The following is a 24,449-nucleotide window of genomic DNA, read 5'->3' on the forward strand; positions in this document are numbered from 1 at the left end:
TAAGTTTTCAATTGCACACTGTTCTGAATAATGTGATGAAACCCTGCATCGTCCCTCTCCATCTCACCTGGAATGTGAATGATTCCTATGTCCAGCCTATTCATACTGTATACACTGCCTGCCCCCGAGTCACTTAGTAGCTGTCTTAGTGATCACATACAAAGAAATACTATATATAGGGTTTGGTACTGTCTGTGGTTTCAGGCATTCCTTGGGTGTCTTGGAACGTATCCCCTGTGGATAAGGGGAGTATATCATAATACTGCCTCTTAGCCGAAGTGTTCTTTTTCTCTTTTTCATTTTTTTTTTTGAGATGGAGTTTCACTCCTGTTGCCCAGGCTGGAGTGCAGTGGTGTGATCTTGACTCACTGCAACCTCCTCCTTCCAGGTTCAGTTGATTCTCCTGCCTCAGCCTCCCAAGTAGCTGGGATTACAGGTGCGTGCCACCACACCCAGCTCATTTTTTTCTTTTTTCTTTCTTTTTTTTTTTTTTTGTGGTATTTTTAGTAGAGATAGAGTTTCACCATGTTGGACAGGCTGGTCTTGAACTCCTGACCTCAGGTGATCTGCCCACCTTGGCCTCCCACAGTGCTGGGATTATGGGCATGAGCCACCACGCCTGGCCAGCTGAAGTGTTCTTGATATTATACTCTTACTCTTTTTGTAAGAGACAAGAAAGCAGGTTTGAATTCTTTGTTATGTGCTAAGTCAAGTTTTCCTTTGGCAATAACGGTTTCTTTCACCGTAAGGAGCTCATGATACATGCTTGCATACCCATCAATCATGCTGTTTATGGATTTTTAAACTTACTGCCTAGAAAAATCTCAGGCAGTTAACCTACTGTGTATCTTTTACCAAAATGCATTTATTTTATTATTTTCTTCCATTGTTTTGGAGGATGGTTGGGCAGGAGGTGTCTGGATCGCTGAAGCAGGCAAGGAACCCTTTCCCAAAGCCAAATCCTCCCTTCTCCCTGAAACATTTCCCTGATTAGAGATGCCTGTGGATTAATAGGCCTCTTCTCTTTACACTTAAGCTAATTACTATTCAATTTTAGCATCAATTTAACTAAGGCTTTAGTTGATAAAAGTTTTGATAGGGGAAGAAGGAAAGGAGAAAAGATTAATTTTGAAGTAAGGGGTAGATAAGCACCCTGTGAAGGGGCAATACCCCACTGGGGGTGAGGAGCACTGGATTCAGAGGGCAGACAGGAGAGATTTCTTGAGATGAGAAGGATTAGGGCCTGGGTTCATGGCAATGGGGCTTTGCCCTGAAGTCTCTTTTGTACATGTAGCTGCTGACACTTGTGCTTTATCAGGTCCCTTTAAAAAGTTGCTCCTATTTCACTCAGATTTACTATTCCAGACTAATTTAGATTCTTCAAGGTCAAAACAGTGACTCCTATCATCTTTTCTGTTTTTCACTTTGGGTAGAATGGGATACAATTCCTACTCTCATACGACTTCACTTACCTTTCATGGGCTTCCTATGGTCTATTCTCCCCTGGGCCAACTTCAAAACCTCCTTCCTCCTCCTTTCTAAAGTTACTTTCACATTCCTCTGCAGTATTTAGGGTTCCTCTATTGTAGGAATCTTTAAATCATTACAAAACATGGGGTTATATATATATATATATCACCTAGCAGAGATCTGTTAATCAAAATAAATAAACCTGTGTGCTAGCTGAGAAGCTCAACTGTGGAAATACTGATTGATTGCTACATAGACTTAGCCACAATAAATAAGCTAAGATATTTTACATAGCCAGGAGTGATGAGCAAATACCACTTTTTCATCTGTGTTTAAAATTTATGTATTTTCCATTTATCTTAATTTTATGTTTCAAATCAAGTTGTCTCTCATACTATACTCACAGGCTCTGTTATTAATGGAGTGGTATCCACGGAACACATGTTATTTGGTATTTCACTCTTGATGAACAAAAATATGAAAGCACTGCAAGGAAAATAAAGTTTAGTGATATTTGTCATAATACTGGTTTATATCAAGCTGCTTGATTTTGAAGAAAAAAACACACACCTTAAATAATCAGATCCTAATAATACAATGATTACTTTCAAATTGCCCCTTCAGTGGTCCTGCCGTTTTGCCAGAACTCCCATTCTCTTAGATGTTTCTCATTTTCCTTAATTACAACAGGCTAAAGGCTAAACTCATAAGCTTTCCTTCCACATCAGATCTTTCCCTTAACTTTGAAATCACATTGTAAAAGAAATGCAAATGAAAACTACATTGAAATAATATTTCTTAGCTATCATATTGACCAACTTCAAAAGTTGAACATCCTCAGTTGGACAAACGCTAGGGGACAGATACTCTTAGATACTGCTGGTAGAAGTGCAGAACTGTATAACTCCCACAGAGGGGAATCTGGGGTGATCTACTGAGGCCACCAGTGTGTCCACTCTTGACCTCACCAATCCTGCCCCAGGACCACTCAGACAGGTACACTCAAACGCAGGTGAGGTGGCCTACATGGTCATGCAATGGAATACTATGCAGCTGTAAAAATGGAATGATGATGATCTCTATGCTCTGATATGGAAAGATCTCCAGGATATAGTTTAAGAGATAAAAACATACATTTAAGTCGAGTGACATTTTTTCCCTTTAACATCTCTCTCATAATACACTATGGATGTCCTGTATCTTTGAAACAAATGCCTCACTTACTCTTGGCTTTTAAGTCATGCACATTTGTTAAAATGTGTCCAAAGATTAAATTAACTTGAGAAGATGAACAACGTTGGGATACTTTTAACATCTCTTTTGAAATACTTTTAAAACATATTTGCATGGTTCAACATTTCAAACAAAATAAGCTTTCAAAGCATATATGACACTGAAATAGGGTAGTTAGCTAGGTCCAGAAGAGTGTCTATCATGTGCTATCTTTTGTGTAAAAATTAAAATGTTCTAGTTAGGTTTCTTCGTTCAACCTCTTACTTGCTTTAAAACATGAATAGTTTCATATTCCTTTCCATATGAGATTTAACTTTCCTTTTTGATTTTTATGGCTCTCTGCATTATGTTCCACCCAACGTATCTCAACATAAATCCTCGTATGGGCTTCTATGCCTGACCACTCCCTGCTCCAAGCTCTCTACCAACCCCCTCCCAAAATTTTCACAATGACTTGCACCTGCTTCTCTTTCTTCCTTAGCTGGACACCCTACATACTCTGTGTCCTATCCAAACTAAACAAGAGTTGAAGTGTTGAATGTGGTTTAAAAAAAAAAACTTCCCCTTGGGCCAGTCCTCACTGAATCTTCCTCTTTGAATCCCCACAACACTAAGAATAGTTACCACACAATCTAGACCATTTTCCACAATATAATCTTTTTTCTCTAAAGATTTTCTAATTCAATAGAAGCCAGTGTTGGGGTCCAAAAATGATACCCCAAATTACGGCACTTTGGCATGCTGAGTGCTTTGAGCTATAGGAGATTGGAAGGCCTTAGAAGCAACCTTAGAAGGCAAGTCTCTCTCTGACTTCCTCACGCCTTGATGGCTTCCACTCACCTTTCTCCCACAAAGCAGACCACAGAAATTAGAATTCCTCTTCTCCAAGATGAGTCATGGACACTAGAATCCCTCTTCCTCAAAGCCAGCCATGAAACCTAGATCAGTTACTCTAACAACTCCCAACCCTCTACTTTCTGTGTAGGAGCTGGCTATAAAGAAATTCTCTGACCTACCTTGTCTAGATCATAAGACTCTCATTCCAGAGGGGTCCTGCTGCCTATCAAGGAGGAAGAAATACTACACAAAGAGACCAAGAAGAATCTGAACAGGCAGGTTTTGCTGTGTTTCTCCCCTCAGTCTATTACCATTAGATCACACCCTTTGTGTAATTACATTTCTACATGACTGTCAAATCTTCAAATCTAAGCAGAAAAACAGATGTTTTTTCCCTGCGTCTTTGGGTCTTCAGGTTCCATGTCATGCAGAACTTTGATTAAATTTGTTATGTTTTTGTCTCATCAACCTGTCTTTTGTTATAGGAGTGTCAGCCATGACCCTTATGATAGAGAAGAAAGGTATCACGCCTTTCCAGCCCTACAGTGGAAACCATATATCTCCTTCAGGGTCCTCAAGATATTTAACACGTAGTAAAATTGAATGCATAAAGACTAATTATATGAGTATATTTAAATCAGTATATATAAATGTGTGTGTTTTATACGTATTATATATATATATTTGCACACATATATTTGTGTATATATGTGTGTATTTCTGTGTGTGCATATTATATATATATATTTGTAAGGTTAATATTAGACATTAATTGGCATTTTGTTCTCAAAATTATACAATTAAAAACCCTCTACTCTGTATAGACCTGTGCGTTTTTCTAATAAGCAATACAGAATGATATGTTAGAAAATACTTGAAATCCGGCCGGGTGCGGTGGCTCAAGCCTGTAATCCCAGCACTTTGGGAGGCTGAGATGGGTGGATCACGAGGTCAGGAGATCGAGACCATCGTGGCTAACACGGTGAAACCCCGTCTCTACTAAAAGATACAAAAAATTAGCCGGGTGAGGTGGCGGGTGCCTGTAGTCCCAGCTACTAGGGAGGCTGAGGCAGGAGAATGGCGTGAACCTGGGAGGTGGAGCTTGCAGTGAGCTGAGATCTGGCCACTGCACTCCAGCCTGGGTGACAGAGCGAGACTCTGTCTCAAAAAAAAAAAAAAAAAAAGAAAATACTTGAAATCCACAGATAGGATGGGTGGGACCAAGATGGTCAACTAGCAACAGCAGCAATCAGAGGGTCACATCAAAAAAAATGATAATTAGTGTGTGAATCCTTCACTGGCAACCAAGGTATCTAGATTCTCTCATCAGAACTGACTAGGTGGCTGATGTAATAAAGGTCAGGAAGGAAAAGCGGTGTGATCTAGTGGCCCACCTGAGAGCCACACAGGGCTGCAGGGCCCCCACCCCCAGCCAAGGGAACTGGTGAGTGAGCATGCTACCCAGCTGGGGAAACCATGCTTTTTCCATAGAACTGTGCAACCCACAGATTGGAATATCCCACTCGCAAACCTATGCCACTGGGGCCTAGAGTCCCAACACTAGAGCCATGCAGATTCTCAACAGCCTCTCTGCTGGAATCTGCCTAAGCCTGCTGAGCTCCCGAAGGGTGGGGTGACACCAGCACCACAGCTGCAGCTGCCTGCTGCCTAAACGGTCTGAGCTCCTTGGGGAAGGGGCAACAGCCAGCACTGGGACTCATTACTGTCTAACATGCTAAGCTCCCTGGGTGGGGGAAGGGTAGTATCCAGCTCTATAGCTCCAGGCCATGCTTTTTCACTGCTGGAGCCAGGGAGGCTGGAGAACTTGGTCCCCAAGAAGTGTTCCCCAAAGCCCAGCACACTGGCTGTGGCAGACTGTGGCCAGAGCACCTCTTCAGGCCTCACCCTAACCCACCCTTTTTCACTGGGCGGGGCCTCCCTGCAGGAACTCGAACAAGTCTAGCCCCAGGCTCAGGGACAGAACCCGAGCCTCCCTGGGCCTCCCTTAGCGGGAGGGTTGGCCACAGTCTCTGCAGACCAGCAGAGTTAGCCTTCCCTCCAGCAGTTCTGAGGAATCTGGATAGACCAGATGAGTGGGTTTCCCCCCAGCGAAGCTCACCCCCTCCAAAAAGGACAGTCAAAGCACTTCCGTAAATGGATCCTGTTCCCCATGCCACCCAACTGGGTGAAATCCTCTGACAGGGGTTGTCAGACACCCTACATAGGAGTGATCCTACTGGCATCGGGTTGGTGCCCCTTGGGGTCAGAGATCCCGGATGAAGGAGAAGGCACCTGTCTTTGCTGTCCTTCAGCCTCCTTGAGTGACAGCTCTAAGCGCGGGAGCGAACCAGATGAACGGGGCCAGAAGCAAACCCCCAGCAAACCACAGCAGCCCTACAGATGAGTGACCCTGAGAGCAGAGAGACAGACCTTCTTATATTGTTTTATATTGATTTATACTCAGAAAAGGAAAGACGAGCAAAACTAAAGGCAGTAGCCCGGCGCCTAGGAGCCAGACCCAAAACCAAGAAACCAGAGCTGAAACCAGGCCTGGGCCTGCCTGACCTAAGCCTGGTAGTTAAAGATTGACCCCTGGCCTAACTGGTTATGTTGTCTATAGATTCCGGACATTGTATGGGAAGGCATTGTAAAAATCCCTGTCCTGTTCTGTTTCATTCTGATTACTGGTGCCTGCAGCCCCCAGTCACATACCTCCTGCTTGCTCAATCGATCGCGACCCTCTCAGGCGGACCCCCTTAGAGTCGTGAGCCCCTAAAAGGGATAGGAATTGCTCACTCAGGGAGCTCAGCTCTTAAGACAGGAGTCTTGCCCGATGCCCCCGGCCAAATAAACCACTTCCTTCTTTAACTTGGTGTCTGAGGAGTTTTGTCTGCAGCTCCTCCTGCTACATTTCTTGGTTCCCTGACCGGGAAGTGAGATGATTGGCAGAAGGTCGAGGCAGCTCCTTAGGCAGTTTAAGCCTGCCTTATGGAACATCCCTGGGGAGACTCTGACTAGCCCAAGAGAGGCGGATCCTGAGAGCACTCCTGGGTAGGCATTTGCCCCAGTGGGACGCCTCACCAGAGCAGTGTGTGGCAGGCCTCCATGGAGGATCAACGCAGTGGCTGAACACCAGGAAGGAACTAGTACTTGGGGTCTGGACATCTAAAACTTGGTAAGACTAGTCTTTGGAACTTGCCTACTCCGTTTGAGTGGAAGCTTGGTCTGATCACCCATGGCGTGCCTTTATCGGTACTTTGGCTTAGTTTTGGTTTTGGTTTTGACTTGGTTTGAATTGCTTGATAGGACTGGTCTTGGGAATTTGCCCACTCCATTTGAGTGGAAGCATGGCCTGATCACCCATGGCGTGCCTTTATCAGCACTTTGGTTTTGGTTTTGGTTTTGACTTGGCTTGAATTGCTTGACAGGACTGGTCTTGGGAACTTGCCTACTCTATTTGAGTGTAAGCATGGCCTGATCACCCACGGTGTGCCTGTATTGGCACTTTGGTTTTTGTTTTTGACTTGACTTGGATTGCTTGATACTTTGTTTTGGTTTTGATCTGGCTTGGATTTCTGGATACTCTGATTTTGGTCTTGATTTTGGTTTGGTATAAACTGCAAAAGTGTGTGTGTGCCCTTTTTACCCGTTCTTTGTTTTGTGGTGTGCGTGTGGCATGAACGTGGTGTTGTGTCTCAAAGAAGCATGGGTCAGGCACAATAAGCCCATCCTACTAAGAACTATGTTGAAAATTTTCAAGAAAGGATTTAAAGGAGACTGTGGAGTATTATGACACCAGGAAAACTTAAAACTTAGTGTAAAGTAGACTGGCCAGCATTAAAGGTAGGTTGGCCATCAGAAGGAAGCCTGGACAGGTCCCTTGTTTCAAAGGTATGGCACAAGGTAACCTGTAAATCCAGGGCACCCAGACCAGTTTCTGTACATAGATGCTTAGTTACAGCTGGTTTTAGATCTCTCCACAGTGGTTGAGACAACTCCAACATAAGCAAGAAGAGAGAGAGGAAGAGACAGAGGCAAAAGGAAAGTCAAAGAGAGAGAGACAAAGTCAAAGAGAGAAAGAGAGATATATACAAGTAGTTAAGAAGAAAAAGTGTACCCTATTCCTTTAAAAGCCAAAGTAAACTTGAAACCTGTAATTGATAATTGAAAGTATTCTCTGTAACCCTATACTGCTGCAATACCGCTTTGTTGTTAGTATAAACATGGGCGTATCCTGAAAGCACTGAGGCCTTCCTATCAAAAATCCTTAACCCAGTAACCCGTGGATGGCCCAAAAGCATTCAATCTGTAGTGGCAACTGCTTTGTTAACAGAAAAAAATAAATAAATAAATAACTTTTAGGGGAAACCTCATTGTGAGCACACCTCACTAGTTCAGTTCAGAACTATCCTAAATAAAAAAAGCAAAAAAGTAACTTACTAACTCAAAAATCTTAAGGTATGAGGCTATTCTGTTAGGAAAAATAAAAAGCTATCTATACCAATTCTAAATTAATTTGGACAAAACAAGGTCTTATTAATAGCAAAGGACAATTAAAATCCCAAACTTACAAGGTTTTCAACAAAAGTAAAGTTTGCTAAAAGTTAACAGTGTAATATGTATTATACTAACTTCTATTCTTGTGGCCTTATGCAGTCGAGCTCATAGACATAAAAGAAGTTCGTTTCAGAAGAGAATAGTTATCATCTTCAAAAAAATAAAAAATAAAAAAAGGAAAGAAAAATAGTGGGGGTGGAATTTATGTAAAAAGAGTATTATGTGGTAAATTCTTGTCCTGAAATAAATTAACTGGTTGTTTAAAGAAAAAAAATATTTGTAATAAGTCAGAAAGTTAAAGCATGTCAAAGAATTGTCTGTCAAAGTCGTGAAATAGAAAAATGTTACAAAAAAGAATTTATGCAAGAAATGCAGTATAATTTAAAAGTAAAAAGGCCTCCTGAATGTAAAACTAAAAAAAAATAAAAGTTTATGTGCAAGCTGTATAAAGAAAATAAAATATACTTTTGATAAAAGAATTATAAGGAGGCATAATAATATAAATATTTATCTACATTAAAAGGTTAAAAATATGTATATTTTGTTTTAAAGGTTTAATCAAGTTTTAAAATATTAGAGAGAAAATTCTGTATGTAAACATTGGCTAAAGTTAAAGAGGTATCATCCAGTTTTTCTGTAAACTGGACATTAAAATAAAAGCATAGCAGGCTTTTTTTTTAAAGCACCAATCTGCTCTTTGCAAAAATTATAAGGTTAAAAAGAGTCTATAAAATCTTACCTTATGGTCAAACATTAAAAATTGGATAAATATGTCTACAAGATTTTATTAAAATTAGGTTTAACATTAATAACACACTAATATAAAGGTAAGATTTAGTTTATCTGGTATAAAAATCATACATTCATTTTGCTAGAGGATCATAGAAGTTAAAGACTTAAACTTTAGCAATTAAGACAGGATACCAAGATGCAAATGCCTGGTTAAAATGGATCAACTATTCCATCTGCACATTAAACAAAAGCAATTGTTATGCTTGTACACATGGCAGGCCAGAGGCCCAGATTGTCCTCCTCTCCACTAAGGTGGTCCTCCAGTCAACCAGGCAAAAGCTGCATGGTAGCTCTTTTCCAGGATTCTATAGCCTGGAGTAATAAGTCATGGCAAGCTCTCTCTGCTATATCCCGAAGTCCGGCACCCTGCGGGTCAGCCCCCAAGGGCCATCCAGCTTCCGTCTCCCAACACTAAGTTCACTTCGTGTCTCTCATTACAGGCAGGAAACTTAGCATTCCTTGGAGACCCGAAGGGATGTGATGAGCTTAAGAATTTTCAAGAGCTTATCCATCAGTGAGCCCTTCTTCTTCCCCGAGTGGATGTGTGGTGGTATTGTGGTGGACCTTTACTGGGCACTCTGCTGAATAACTAGACTGGCACTTGTGCGTTAGTCCATTTGGTTATCCCTTTCACCCTGGCATTTCATCAACCAGAAGGAGAAAAAAATAAGACATTGTAAAGTGAGAGAAGCCCCTTATAGGTCTTTCAACTCTCACATCTATTTAGATGCAATTGGAGCCCCACAAAGAATACCAGATCAATTTAAAGCTTAAAATCAGATAGCTACAGGATTTAAGTCAATATTTTAGTAGGTGACAGTTAATAAAAATGTAGATTAGATAAACTACATTTATTACAACCAACAGCAACAAGCTTTTCATGAGTTAAAAGAAAAACTCATGTGTGCCCCAGCCCTGGGGCTATCTGGCTTGACAAAACCCTTTACACCCCATGTGTCAGAAAAAAAAAAAAAAAAATGGCAGTTGGAGTTTTAACCCAGACTGTAGGGTTCTGGCCAAGGCTAGTGGCCTATCTTGCAAAAAACTAGATGGGGTTTCCAAAGGCTGGCCCCCATGTCTAAGGGCCCTGGCATCAACAGCCCTGTTAGCACAAGAAGCAGATAAGCTAACTCTTCGGCAAAACCTAAACATAAAGTCCCCCCATGCTGTGGTGACTTTAATAAATACCAAAGGACATCATTAGCCAACGAATGCTAGACTAACTAGTTACCAAAGCTTGCTCTGTGAAAATCCCCACATAACCACTGAAGTTTACAATACCCTAAACCCCGTCACCTTGCTCCCGGTATCAGAGAGCCCAGTTGAACATAACTGTGTAGAGGTATTAGACTCAGTTTATTCTAGTAGGCCCAACCCCAAGACCACTCTTAAACATCAGTAGACTGGGAGCCGTACGTGGATGAGAGCAGCTTCACCAATCCCTGCCAAGTGACTCTGAAGAAGACGACAAGCCCTGCTCTAGTCACACTTGGAGGCTGACTGGTCCACACACAGCTGAAGCATGAGGAAACTCATTGAAAGACTCATTCTCCTTAAAATTTGAACTTGTACAGTAAGGACTTCAACTGACCTTCCTCAAACTGAAGGCTATTCCCAGTGTATACATCAAGTCACTGAGGTAGGACAAAAGGATGCTACGGTCCTGTTATTTTATGGTTATTATAAGTGTGCTGGAACTCTAAAAAAACTTGTTTGCATAATATTATTCTATATAAGGTATGTAGCCCGAGAAATGACCAACCTGATGTGTGTTATGACCCATTTGAGCCTCACATGACCACAGTTTTTAAAATAAGATTAAAAATTGAAGACTGGTGAAGGCTCATAAACGATACAAGTAAAGTGTTAGCCAAAACAGAAAAAAAGAGAGGTGCTCAAACAAGTCACCTTAAAATTTGATGCCTGTGCTGTCATTAATAATAATAAGTTAAAAATAAGATGTAGTTCTCTTAATTAAGAAAGAGGCTATATGACAGAAAATAAGTACATTTATCATAAATTAAGACTGTGTAAAAATAAATGTACATACTGGTCTTGTGTCATTCAGGCTACTTAAATAAAAAATGAAAAAAAAAAATCCTGTCCACCTTCAAAAAAGAGAAAAGTGGCCATTCCTGTACCAGTAGTCAGTGGAACCCCTTAGAACCAGTAATAACTAACCCCCTTAATCTTTGCTGGAGGGGGGATTATGTAACCCTAAAAAGGGGAATATGTAACCCTAAAAATTGATGAGGCTGGACTGGATCTTTAAGTAACTATTACAGTTTGAAGAAAAGTTTATAAACGCTCTCCTGAGCCAGTATTTCAAACCTTCTGTGATGAACTGAATGTGCCAGTACCAGAAATTCCAGGAAAAACAAGAAATTTGTTTTTGCAATTAGCCGAGCATGTAGCCCAGTCTCTCAATGTCACTTCATGCTATATATGTGGAGAAACTGTAATGGGAGATCAATGGCCATAGGAAGCCCAAGAATTAGTACCTACAGACCCAGTTCCTGATAAATTCCTGGCTCAAAAAAAATCACCCTGATAGCTTCTAAGACCTAAAAGCCTCAATCATTAGATAATACTATATAGAAAGAGTGGGAAAGGACTTCACCCTTCCTATAGAAAGATTCAGCTGCCTTAGGCAAAAACTGTATAATAGTACTACAAAAACAGCCACCTAGTACAGTTCAAACCATACTAAGAAAATCCATTTAGTAAATTCCCAAAGTTGCAGACCGCTTAGGCCCACCCAGTATCCCTCTGGGACTGGACAGCCCCCACTAGGTTATACTAGAGATGTAGACATAAGGCCTATGCTAAGTTACCTGAGCGGTGGACAGGTAGTTGTGTTATCGGCACTATTAAACCATCTTTCTTTCTCATGCCCATAACAACAGGCAAACTCCTAAGCTTCTCTGTCTATGCTTCCCGCGAAAAGTGAAGTGTAGCCACAGATAATTAAAAAGATGATAAACGGCCTCCTGAAAAAATTATACAATACTATAGGCCTGCCACTTAGGCACAAGATGACTCATGAGGATACTGGACCCCCATTTACTTGCTCAACCAAATCATATGGTTGCAAGCTGTCTTGAAGATCATCACTAATAAAACCGGTAAAACCTTGACTGTTCTGGCCCGGCAAGAAACTCAGATGAGAAATGCTATCTGTCAAAATAGATTGACTCTCAACTACTTGCTAGCAGCTGAAAGATAATTTTGTAGAAAATTTAACCTCACTAATTGCTGTCTACACGCAGATGATCAACGGCAAGTAGTTGAAGACATAGTTAAAGATATAACGAAACTGGCACATGTGCCTGTGCAAGTGTGGCATAGATTTGATCCTGAGGCCATGTTTAGAAATTAGTTCCCAGCACTAAGAAGATATAAAACTCTTACAATAGGAGTTATAATAGTAATAAGAACCTGCTTACTGCTCCCTCGTTTGCTACCTGTACTTCTAAATGATAAAAAGCTTCATCGCTACCTTAGTTCACCAAAATGCTTCAGCACATATGTACTATATGAATCACTATCAATCTATTGCACAGGAAGACATAAGTAGCAAAAATAAGAGTGAGAATTCCCACTAATAAAAAGTGAGAGTCTTAAAGGGAGGAAATGAGAGAAGAGAGACAGACCCTCTCATATTGTTTTATATTCAGAAAAGGAAAGAGAAGCAAAACTAAAGGCAGTAGCCCGGCGCCTAGGAACCAGACCCAAAACCAATGAACCAGACCTGAAACCGGGCCTGGGCCTGCCTGACCTAAGCCTGGTAGTTAAAGATCGACCCCCAGCCTAACCGGTTATGTTATCTATAGATTCCAGACATTGTATGGAAAGGCATTGTAAAAATCCCTGTCTTATTCTGTTTCGTTCCGATTATCGGTGCCTGCAGCCCCCTGTCACGTACCCCTTGCTTGCTCAATTGATCACGACCCTCTCATGTGACCCCCCCTTAGAGTTGTGAGCCCTTGAAAGAGACAGGAATTGCTCACTTGGGGAGCTTGGCTCTTAAGACAGGAGTCTTGCCCAATGCGCCAGGCCGAATAAACTACTTCCTTCTTGAACTCGGTGTCTGAGGAGTTTTGTCTGCAGCTCATCCTGCTACAACCTTACCATTGAAAGAAAAAATAACAGAAAACAACAACAATAGCATCAACAACAACAAAATGTCCCCACAAAAAACCCCATGCAAGGGTCAGCAGCCTCAAAGATCGAAACTAGACAAACTCATGAAGATGAGAAAGAATTGATGAAAAAATGCCGAAAACCCTAAAGGCCAGAGTGCCTCTTCCCCTCCAAATGATCACAATGCCTGTCCAGCAAGGGTGCAGAATTGGATGGAGGATGAGATGGATGAACTGACAGAAGCAGGCTTCAGAAGATGGGTTATAAAAAACTCTGCTAAGCTAAAGGAGCATGTTCTAATCCAATGCAAAGAAGCCAAGAACCTTGATAAAAGATTAGGGGAGCTGCTAAGAAGAATAACCAGTTTAGAGAGAAACATAAATGACCTGATGGAGCTGAAAAACATTGCATGAGAACTTCGTGAATCATACACAAGTATCAGTAGCCAAATCAAACAAGCAAAAGAAAGGACAGCAGAGTTTGAAGACCACCTTGCTGAAATAAAGCATGCAGACAAGATTACAGGAAGAAAGAACGAATAAAGTCTCTAAGAAATATAACACTAAGTAAAAAGACTGAGCCTATGATTGATTGGAGTACCTGAAAGAGATGGGGAGAATGGAAACGAGCTGGAAAACACACTTCAGATTTTATCCAGGAGAACTTCCCTAATCCAGCAAGACAGGCCAACATGCAAATTTAGGAAATACAGAGCACACCACTAAGATACTCCATGATAAATCAACCCCAAAACACATACTCATCAGATTCTCCAAGGTCGAAATGAAGGAAAAAATGTTAAGGGCAGCTCAGCCAAGAGAAAGGCCAGGTCACCTACAAAGGGAGGCCCATCTGAGTAACAGCAGATCTCTCAGAAGAAACTCCATAAGCCAGAAGAGATTGGGAGCCAATATTCAATATTCTTAAAGAAAAGTATTTTCAATCCAGAACTGCATATCCAGCCAAACGAAACTTCAAAGTGAAGGAGAAATAAAATCCTTTCTAGACAAGCAAATGCTGAGAGATTTCGTTACCACCAGGCCTGCTTTGCAAGAGCTCCTGAAAGAAGCACTATATATGGAAAAGAAAAACCAGTACCAGCCACTGCAAAAACACACCAAAACATAAAGATCAATGACACTATGAAGAAACTGCATCAACAAGTGTGCAAAATAACCAGATAGCATCAGGATGACAGGATCAAATTCACACATAACAATATTAACCTTAAATGTAAATGGGATAAATGCCCCAAATAAAAGACACAGACTGGCAAATTGGATAGAGTCAAGACCTATAAGTGTGCTGTATTCAGGAGACCCATTTCACATGCAAAGACACACATAGACTTAAAATAAAGGGATGGAGGAAAATTTACCAAGCAAATGGAAAGCAAAAAACAGCAGGGATTGCAATCCTTGTCTCTGACAAAACAGACTTTAAGCCAACAAAGATCAAAAAAGATGAAGGGGATTACCTAATGGTAAAGGGAACAATTCAACAAGAAGAGCTAACTATTCTAAATATATATTCACCCAATACAGGAGCACCCAGATTCATAAAACAATTTCTTAAAGACCTACAAAGAGACTTAGACTCCCACACAATAATAATGGGAGGCATTAACACCCCACTGTCAATATTAGACAGGTCAATAAGACAGAAAAGTAACAGGCTATTAACAGGGATATTCAGGACTTGAACCCAGTTCTGGATCAAGTGGGTTTAATGGACATTGCAGAACTCTCTACCCTAAATCAACAGAATATACATTCTTCTCAGTGCCACATAGCATTTATTCTAAAATTGATCACATAATTGGAAGTAAAACACTCCTCAGCAAATGCAAAATAAGTGAAATCACAGACAGTATCTTAGACCACAGTGCAATCAATTAGAACTCAGGATTAAGAAATTCACTCAAAACCACAAGATTACATGGAAATTGAACAACCTGCTCCTGAATGACTCCTGGGTAAAAAACAAAATTAAGGCAGAAATAAAGAAGTTCTTTGAAACCAATAAGGACAAAGAGACAAGGTACCAGAATTTCTGGGACACAGCTAAAGCAGTGTTAAGAGGGAAATTTATAATACTAAATGCCCACATCAGAAAACTAGAAAGATCTCCAACTGACACCCTAACATCACAATTAAAATAGCAACAGAGGCAAGAGCAAAGTAATCCAAAAGCTAGCAGAAGACAAGAAATAACCACAATCAGAGCAGAACTGAAGGAGATAGACACACACACACACACACGCACACAAACCCCCCAAAAATCAATGAATCCAGGAGCTGGTTTTTTGAAAAAATTAACAAAATATATAGACTGCTAGCTAGACTAATGAAGGAGAAAAGAGAGAAGAATCAAACAGACACAATAAAAAATGATAAAGGGGATATCGCCATTGACCCCACAGAAATACAAACTACCATCAGAGAATACTATAAACACTTCTATGCAGGCTGGGTGCAGTGGCTCACACCTGTAATCCCTGCACTTTGAGGGGGTGCTAAGGGGGGTGCTAAGGGGGTGCTAAGGGGTGGATTACTTGAGGTCAGGAGTTTGAGACCAGCCTGGCCAACATGGTGAAACCCCATCGCTACTAAAAATACAAAAGTTAGCCAGGCATGGTTGCAGGTGCCTGTAATCCCAGCTACTCAGGAGGCTGAGGCAGGAGAATCATTTAACCCAGGAGGCAGAGGTTGCAGTGAGCTGAGATTGCACCACTGCACTCCAGCCTGGGCAACACAGTGAGACTCCATCTCAAAACAAAACAAAACTAACAAAAAAACCCACTTCTATGCAAATAAACTAGAAAATCCAGAAGAAATTGATAAATTACTGGACTCATACACCCTCCCAAGACTAAACCAGGAAGAATTTGAATCCCTGAATAAACCAATACCAAGTTCTGAAATTGAGGCAGTAATTAATAGCCTACCAACCAAAAAAAAAAAAAAAAAAAAAAAAAAATCCCAACAATCCCAGGACCAGATGGATTCACAGCCAAATTCTGCTAGAGGTACAAAGAGAAGCTGCTACCAATACTTCTGAAACTACTCCAAACAATTGAAAAGGAAGGACTCTTCACTCACTCATTTTATGAAGCCAGCATCATCGTGATACTAAAACCAGGCAGAGACACAATGAAAAGAGAAAACTTCAGGCCAATATCCCTAATGAACATTGAGGTGAAAATCCTCAGTACTGGCAAACTGAATCTGAATACTGGCAAACTGAATCCAGCAGCACATCAAAAAACTTATGCACCATGATCAAGTCAGCTTCATCCCTGGAATGCAAGCCTGGTTCCACATATGCAAATCAATATACATTATCCATCACATAAACAGAACCAAAGACAAAAATCACATGATTATGTCAATAGATGCAGAAAAGACCTTTGATAAAATTCAACATTCCTTCATGTTAAAAACTTTCAATAGACTAGGTATTGATGGAACATATCTCAAAATAATAAGAGTTATTTATGACAAACCCACAGCCAATATCATATTGAATGGGCAAAAGCTGGAAGCATTCCCTTTGAAAACTGAGAAGGATTTCTTTGAACAAGACAAGGATGCCCTCTCTCATCACTCCTATTCAACATAGTATTGGAAGTTCCAGCCAGGGCAAGCAGGTGAGAGAGAAATAAAGGGTATTCAAATAGGAAGAGAGGAAGTCAGATTGTCTCTGTTTTCAGATGACATGACTTTATATGTAGAAAACGCCACCATCTCAGCCCCAAAACCCCTTAAGCTGATAAGCAACTTCAGCAAAGTCTCAGGATAAAAAATCAATGTGCAAAAATCACAAACACTCCTTTACGTCAACAATAGACAAGCAGGGAGCCAAATCATGAATGAATTCCCATTAACAATTGCTATAAAGAGAACAAAATACCAGGGAATACAGCTAACAAGGGATGTGAAGGACCTCTTCAAGGAGAACTGCAAACCCCTGCTTAAGGAAATAAGAGAGGACACAAACAAATGGAAAAACATTCCATCCTCATGGACAGGAAGAATTGATATCATGAAAATGTCCATACTGCCCAAAGTAATTTATAGATTCAATGCTATTCCCATCAAGCTACCATTGACATTTTTCACAGAATTAGAAAAAAAAAACTACTTTAAATTTCACATGGAATCAAAGAAGACTCCGTATAGCCAAGACAATCCTAAGCAAAAAAGAACAAAACTAGAGGCATCATGCTACCTGACTTCAAACTATACTACAAGGCTACAGTAACCAAAACAGCATGGTACTGGTACCAAAACAGACATATAGACCAATGGAACAGAACAGAGAACACAGAAACAACACTACACATCTACAACCATCTGATCTTTGACAAACCTGACAAAAACAAGCAATGGGGAATGGATCTTCTATTCAATAAATGGTGCCAGGAAAACTGGCTAACCATGTGCAGAAAATGGAAACTAGACCCCTTCCTCACACCTTATACAAAAATTAACTCAAGATGGATTAAAGACTTAAATGTAAAATCCAAAACCATAAAAACCTTGAAAGAAAATCTAGGAAATACCATTCAGGACATAGGCATGGGCAAAGACTTCATGACAAAGATGCCAAAAGCAATTGCAACAAAAGCCAAAATTGACAAATGGGATCTAATTAAACTAAAGAGCTTCTGCACAGCAAATGAAACTATCATCAGAGTGAACAGGCGACCTACAGAACGGGAGAAATTTTTTGCAATCTGCCTGTCTAACAAAGGTTTAATATCCGGAATTTACAAGGAACTTAAACAAATTTACAAGAGAAAAACAAATAACTCCATCAAAAAGTGGGCAAAGGATATGAACAGAGACTTCCCCAAAGAAGACATTTGCATGACCAACAAACATGAAGAAAGCTCAACATCACTGATCATTAGAGAAATGCAAATCAAAACCACAATGAGATACCATCTCAGGCCAGTCAGAATGGTGATTATTAAAAAAAACAGAAACAATAGATGCTGGCGAAGCTGTGGAGAAATAGGAATGCTTTTACACTGTTGGTGGGAATATAAATTAGTTCAACCATTGTGGAAGACAGTGTGGTGATTCCTCAAGGATCTAGAACCAGAAATACCATTTGACCCAGCCATCCCATTACTGGGTATATACCCAAAGGAATATAAATCATTCTGCTATAAAGACATATGCACATGTATGCTTATCGCAGCACTATTTACAATAGCAAAGTCATGAAACCAACCCAAATGCCCATCAATGATAGACTGGATAAAGAAGTGTGGTACATATACACCATGAAATACTTTGCAGTCATAAAGAGGAATGAAGTCATATCCTTTTGCAGAGACATGGATGAGGCTGGAAGCCATCATCCTCAGCAAAGTAACTTGGGAACAGAAAACCAAACACTGCATGTTCTCACTCATAAGTTGGAGTTAAACAGTGAGAACACATGGACACAGGGAGGGGAACAACACACACCACAGCCTGTTGCCGGGTGGCAGGCAAGGGGAGGGAACTTAAAGGATGGGTCAATAGGTGCAGCAAACCACCATGGTACATGTGTACCTATGTAACAATCCTGCACGTTCTGCACATGTATCTTGGAACTTAAAGTAAAAAAATAAAAAATAAATGAATAAATAAAAGGACACTATACATAAGGCTCTTGATTGTTTTATTTCAAACAAGTGTACAACCCTCCAACAAATCACTCTCTGAGACTTGACAGTTTTCATCTAAAAAATGGGGATATACACTCATCACAGAGCTGTGATGAAAATGAAATGAGAATGCGCACACAATTCTCAGTGTACTTTTAGCAAAAATAAAATCTGAAAACATGTTAGTAGAGAGAAAGCCTTAATTACCAAATGGATGGATGAGGGGGTACTGAGTATGAAAAATAAATCAAGACTACACAATGATTTTGAGCCTGTGCAACTAATGCTAGTCATAAGAATAGGTAAATCAGAAAGAAGAATCCCAGTGAGTTAGATCAAGGGAGTGGGTGGCAATAAGTAACGAGAAGGTAATTAAATTTATTTTATGTATATGAACATAAAACCGAATAAATCACAAAGTCTTTTGGGCTACAGACTTAAAATAACTTGGTGCAGTACATCAAATACAAAGTTCCATGATAAAGTCTATGAATGCTGTCAAAGGCATAGGTAACTTAAAAGGAAACTTGATGTTTTGCCCAAGGATTCTTTACATTTTCAAGCTTTCCAGTTTGCCTAGATTTGCAATCCCATACATCACACACTTAGTAAAAATTGTGTGTGTGCACGTGCATTTACACCGACAACTGAAGTCAACATTTACTAAGAATCAGTTATGTGTAAAACACTATATATGAAAGTTTGATGGTGATGGTGGGATGAATGGTATATATAGAAAATAATGGGGCTTGTCCTTCAGGAAATTACAGTTCAGGAATAAAGAAGACTGTGTAAATAATACAAAGTAGACTCTGATAGTTTCAATAATGGAAGAAGCATAAAAAGTTTTGGTAGTTTAGGGGAAGATTCTAACTAGAGAGAAGAAAATCAAGAAAACATCACATGGGATGGAACAATCTCAAATGATATTAAATGATGGCCAAGGAGGCTGAGGAAAAGGCCTTCAAGGCTGAGGGAAATGTCTGGAATATGGTGTAATCCTGGGTCAATGAATGCATAATACAGGGAGAAAGGTGAAACATGTTTAGAAACACTGACTGGATAGATGCACTGTAAGTGACAAGCCAGATTAAGGAGACAGGTTTATTCTGAATTTAGTGAGGGAACATTCAAAGGTTTTAAGGTTTTTAAACAGGACAGTGACATGCCCTGATGTAGGGCAGATATAAGCTATCCATACTGGCAAAAGGAAAGAATGGAACCAGGGAAACCAGATGTGAGATTTTTTACAACCATATGTATACAAGTGGGTAGGTAGGATGGGACCGAGGGAAAGCAGAGGAAGAACTTGTGAAACATTCAATTTTTTTTTTTACAGGATTAGATATAGCATATAAAGGGAAAAAAAAATTAAAGATGACAGGTTTTTAATTTGAATTTAATTGTGGCCTTCTATGGAGAGAAAGAACTCAGGAAGAGGAACCAGTTTGCAGGGAAGGGTCCAGTAAGAAAAGTAATTCTGAGTGGGAAATGTTGAAGGCAAAGAGAAAGGAACAAATGGTTTAGTGTTTGTGAAGTGCTGACCAGCATCGTTCCCTTCTGTGTGTTATCTCAGATAAGACTGAAAGGAGGTACCTGTGGAACGTGTGCAGAGATGTGTAGTTTGGTCCATAGTTAGAAATAAGGGCTGTGTTTTAGACATGAAGTCCTTGCCCATGCCTATGTCCTGAATGGTATTACCTAGGTTTTCTTCTAGGGTTTTTATGGTATTAGGTCTAACATTTAAGTCTCTAATCCATCTTGAATTAATTTTTGTATAAGGAGTAAGGAAAGGATCCAGTTTCAGCTTTCTACTTATGTCTAAAACACCAAAAGCAATGGCAACAAAAGCCAAAATTGACAAATGGGATATGATTAAACTAAAGAGCTTCTGCACAGCAAAAGAAACTACTATCAGAGTGAACAGGCAACCTACAGAATGGGAGAAAATTTTTGCAATCTACTCATCTGACAAAGGGCTAATATCCAGAACCTACAAAGAACTCAAACAAATTTACAAGAAAAAAACAAACAACCCCATCAAAACGTGGGCAAAGGATATGAACAGACATTTCTCAAAAGAAGACATTCATACAGCCAACAGACACATGAAAAAATGCTCGTCATCACTGGCCATCAGAGAAATACAAATCAAAACCACAATGAGATACCATCTAACACCAGTTAGAATGGCAATCATTCAAAAGTCAGGAAACAACAGGTGCTGGAGAGGATGTGGAGAAATAGGAACACTTTTACACTGTTGGTGGGATTGTAAACTAGTTCAACCATTATGGAAAACAGTATGGCGATTCCTCAAGGATCTAGAACTACAAGTACCATATGACCCAACCATTCCATTACTGGGTATATACTCAAAGGATTATAAATCATGCTGCTATAAAGACACATGCACATGTATGTTCATTGCGGCACTATTCACAGTAGCAAAGACTTGGAATCAACCCAAATGTCTATCAGTGACAGACTGGATTAAGAAAATGTGGCAGATATACACCATGGAATACTATGCAGCCATAAAAAAGGATGAGTCTGTGTCCTTTGTAGGGACATGGATGCAGCTGGAAACCATCATTCTCAGCAAACTATCGCAAGAACAGAAAACCAAACGCCACATGTTCTCACTCATAGGTGGGAACTGAACAATGAGATCACTTGGACTCGGGAAGCAGAACATCACACACCGGGGACTATTATGGGGAGGGGGGCAGGGGGAGGGATTGCATTGGGAGTTATACCTGATGTAAATGACGAGTTGATGGGTGCTGACGAGTTGATGGGTGCAGCACACCAACATGGCACAAGTATACATATGTAACAAACCTGCACGTTATGCACATGTACCCTAGAACTTAAAGTATAAAAAAAAAAAAAAAAAGAAAGAAGGGCTGTGGCTTGAGGAAAGGTGACAGCTAGAAACAATGATTTGGGTTTCCTCACATTGTAAAATAATAGATGAAGCTGTGGAGTAAACATAACCCTCCAGAGAAGGCACATAAAATGAGAAGACAAAAGAATGGAGAGCAGATCCTTAAAGATAATCCAAATCATGTTATTATTATTTGAATTGAAAAGGACATCGGTCTTGTTATAGACCTCTGGCTCCTGGATCTTCAAGGAAGCAGATGTTTAACAGAGTGTCCTGAATATTGTTTCTTGGTATCAGCTTTGCTCTCACCCTTACACACTCTCTCCTGAACCATGGAGCATGGAAGACTGAAAATTACATTTCCCAAACTTTATTGGCAGCTAGATTCTGCCAGTGGGAGGCACTTGCATCATTTGAGAAGATGGGAGAAGACATTATGTTTTGGTGGTGCCTCCAGTAGTTTCAGCAGGAGCAGTCGGTCAGGCAGAGGCAATTCAGCAGTATTGTGTGGGTTTCAGGGTTATGGGTGACACCACCTTTCTTCTTATTTAATTGGGTCTTGTAAACAGTTCCCTGTGTTAAATCCTCTCCTATTTAAAATACCTGGAGTGGTTTTGGTATACAGACTGACAGACACTTTGTATATCACATAAAGAAAATGTAAGGCTAGAAATTAACCAATCTTTAAAAATTAGACTGGCCAGGTGCAATGGCTCACGCCTGTAATCCCAGCACTTTGGGAAGCCAAGATGGGCTGATCACAAGGTCAGAAGATCGAGACCATCCTGGCTAACACGGTGAAACCCCGTCTCTACTAAAAATACAAAAAATTAGCTGGGCGTGGTAGCGGGTGCCTGTAGTCCCAGCTACTCGGGAGGCGGAGCTTGCAGTGAGCCGAGATGGCTCCACTGCACTCCAGCCTGAGTGACAGAGCAAGACTCCATCTCTAAAAAACAAAACAAAACAAAACAAAAAATTAGACTATACAGGGGATAGAAGCAATAATTTTAATTTTAAAAAGAAAAGCAATATCCTAAACGGATGCAAACATATTTCAAGTGTCTTTACATGGACCATGAAGCTCCAAGTTTATTCAGTGAATACCCTCCAGAACAAACTGATTTAACCGAGTTAAAATAATGAAATGACATATTCCAGAAACTCCTCTTAGCAGGGAAACATAGAAGGGAACCTAGATGCACTACAGGAAGAGTTCTTGAATTTCCTTGCTACAGACCAAGTTCAAATTGAGCTACAGGGTTCCTCAGGGGCACTGCCTAGTGGAACATAAAGCTGGGCAACAAATACCCAACAGGGAAACAGTAATTGAACATAAATGTTATTAATAAAATAATTGTAATGGCAACTAACATGTAGAGCATTAACCATGTAATCAGCACTATATGAAGCACTAAACATATTTTATTTCATTTAACCCTCAAAATACTTTATGAGGTTGGTGCTATTATTATCCCTCTTTACAAATAGAGAAACCAAAGCTTAGAGAACTGAAGTTATTTGCCCATGGCCACATAGGTGGAAGTGGTAGAACATGAATAATTGATTTGCAATTTTAGAGAATGTATTTTTCTAAATAAAGAAGAAGTGTGGAGGAAAACAATGCCTGATAGACTGGGTAAACTGGCCTTAAATTGTCATTAAGTCAGAACTAAGCCATGCTATGTTACAGTTTTGGTGTGTACAGAAATTATTTTTGAGAGAGCTATTCAGAGTTAGAATTCTGTGTGAATTGTACAAAATACATAAAATTGCCTCTAACCAAAAAAAGTCAGGAATCTGCTATTTTAGAATAATTTATGTTATTTTTTTTCTCCAATTGGCCTGGGACTACTCTCTAAGGCAACATTTCAATGACAAAGAGATTGTTCCTGAATGTGGCTGGGGAAAAGCCATCATTGCTGAAGGAAGGCAAATATACTGTTCTTTCCCTGAAGAATAAAAAAAGTACTAAAATCTTTCTAGGCAGTACTATCCATTATGCAAAGAACTGGCAGGGAATATAAATGGAATCCAGAGGGGAAAGAAGACTAAATTTAAGGTGACCCAGTTCCTATTAAGTTTTATGGACTGAACACTGCCATATAGAGATTCAAAGACATTTTCGCCCTTATTCATAGAGTGCATACGGCTAGACACAGATGCAACCAAACATGGGCATTCAAAAGAGTATGTGCTCTCACAGGTGAAAGAGTGGCTGTCTAGCTAGGTTGAGAAGAGTGAGTGAGGAGACAGGGAAGTGGAAACTAGGTGAGACAGGAAGTGAGTCGTACGTAGAAGAAAGAATCAGTGACTACTCCAGGGACATCAGGAAGCCAGCAGAACGCCTTTTTTGAATAGCATGTTTTAGTTTGCAAAATATTTGATTCTCATTGATAAGGTATGTGTTATGATTTTCTACATATTATAGATGATAAAACTAAGCTTAAGAGCAGTTAAATGATTTCCAGGTTCTCAGAGTTTTGGAGAGCTAAAGCTGGGTCTCCTGTCCCCCAAATCTGGCACTTTTTGTCCTCTAAAACCAGTCATTGTAAATGAAGAATCTGAGGAACAAATATGTGGATTTTATGAAATGTAGGTGTAAAAAATGTAAACATATAAGGATCCTTAAAAAAGCACTCTCCGTGTTTTAAAGAACAGCAAAATCACTAGAAATGACTGTGTACCTTACTACTGAGAGCCCGGCTCCAATGTAATTTAGCAGCGGATTTGATACTTCTTCTGCATCCAATCCAAACCAGCCAAACCTGAAAATCCAGAAAGTCACATCAAATTAAATATTGTTAAGATGTTTCACTGTAATGTTTAAGGGCATGGACTCGGGGCCAGATTCCTGGTTCAAATCCC

At 40.1% G+C, this 24,449-nt stretch overlaps 1 protein-coding gene across 2 annotated transcripts in view; it reads right to left on the bottom strand.

Annotated features, from left to right (window-relative positions):
- The window catches only part of TMEM144 (transmembrane protein 144), a 56,137-nt gene that overhangs the window by 22,517 nt on the left and 9,171 nt on the right, over positions 1-24,449 (bottom strand). For both annotated transcript variants that reach the window (XM_023228240.2, XM_023228245.1), the window contains 2 exons: positions 24,269-24,349; positions 1,875-1,956 (listed from right to left, as the gene is read on the bottom strand). In XM_023228240.2, the coding sequence (XP_023084008.1) occupies positions 1,875-1,956; positions 24,269-24,349 (163 nt within the window). The remainder of the gene's footprint in view (positions 1-1,874; positions 1,957-24,268; positions 24,350-24,449) is intronic.

The sequence above is a fragment of the Piliocolobus tephrosceles genome, chromosome 3, assembly GCF_002776525.5.
Source record: "Piliocolobus tephrosceles isolate RC106 chromosome 3, ASM277652v3, whole genome shotgun sequence".
NCBI lineage: Eukaryota > Metazoa > Chordata > Mammalia > Primates > Cercopithecidae > Piliocolobus > Piliocolobus tephrosceles.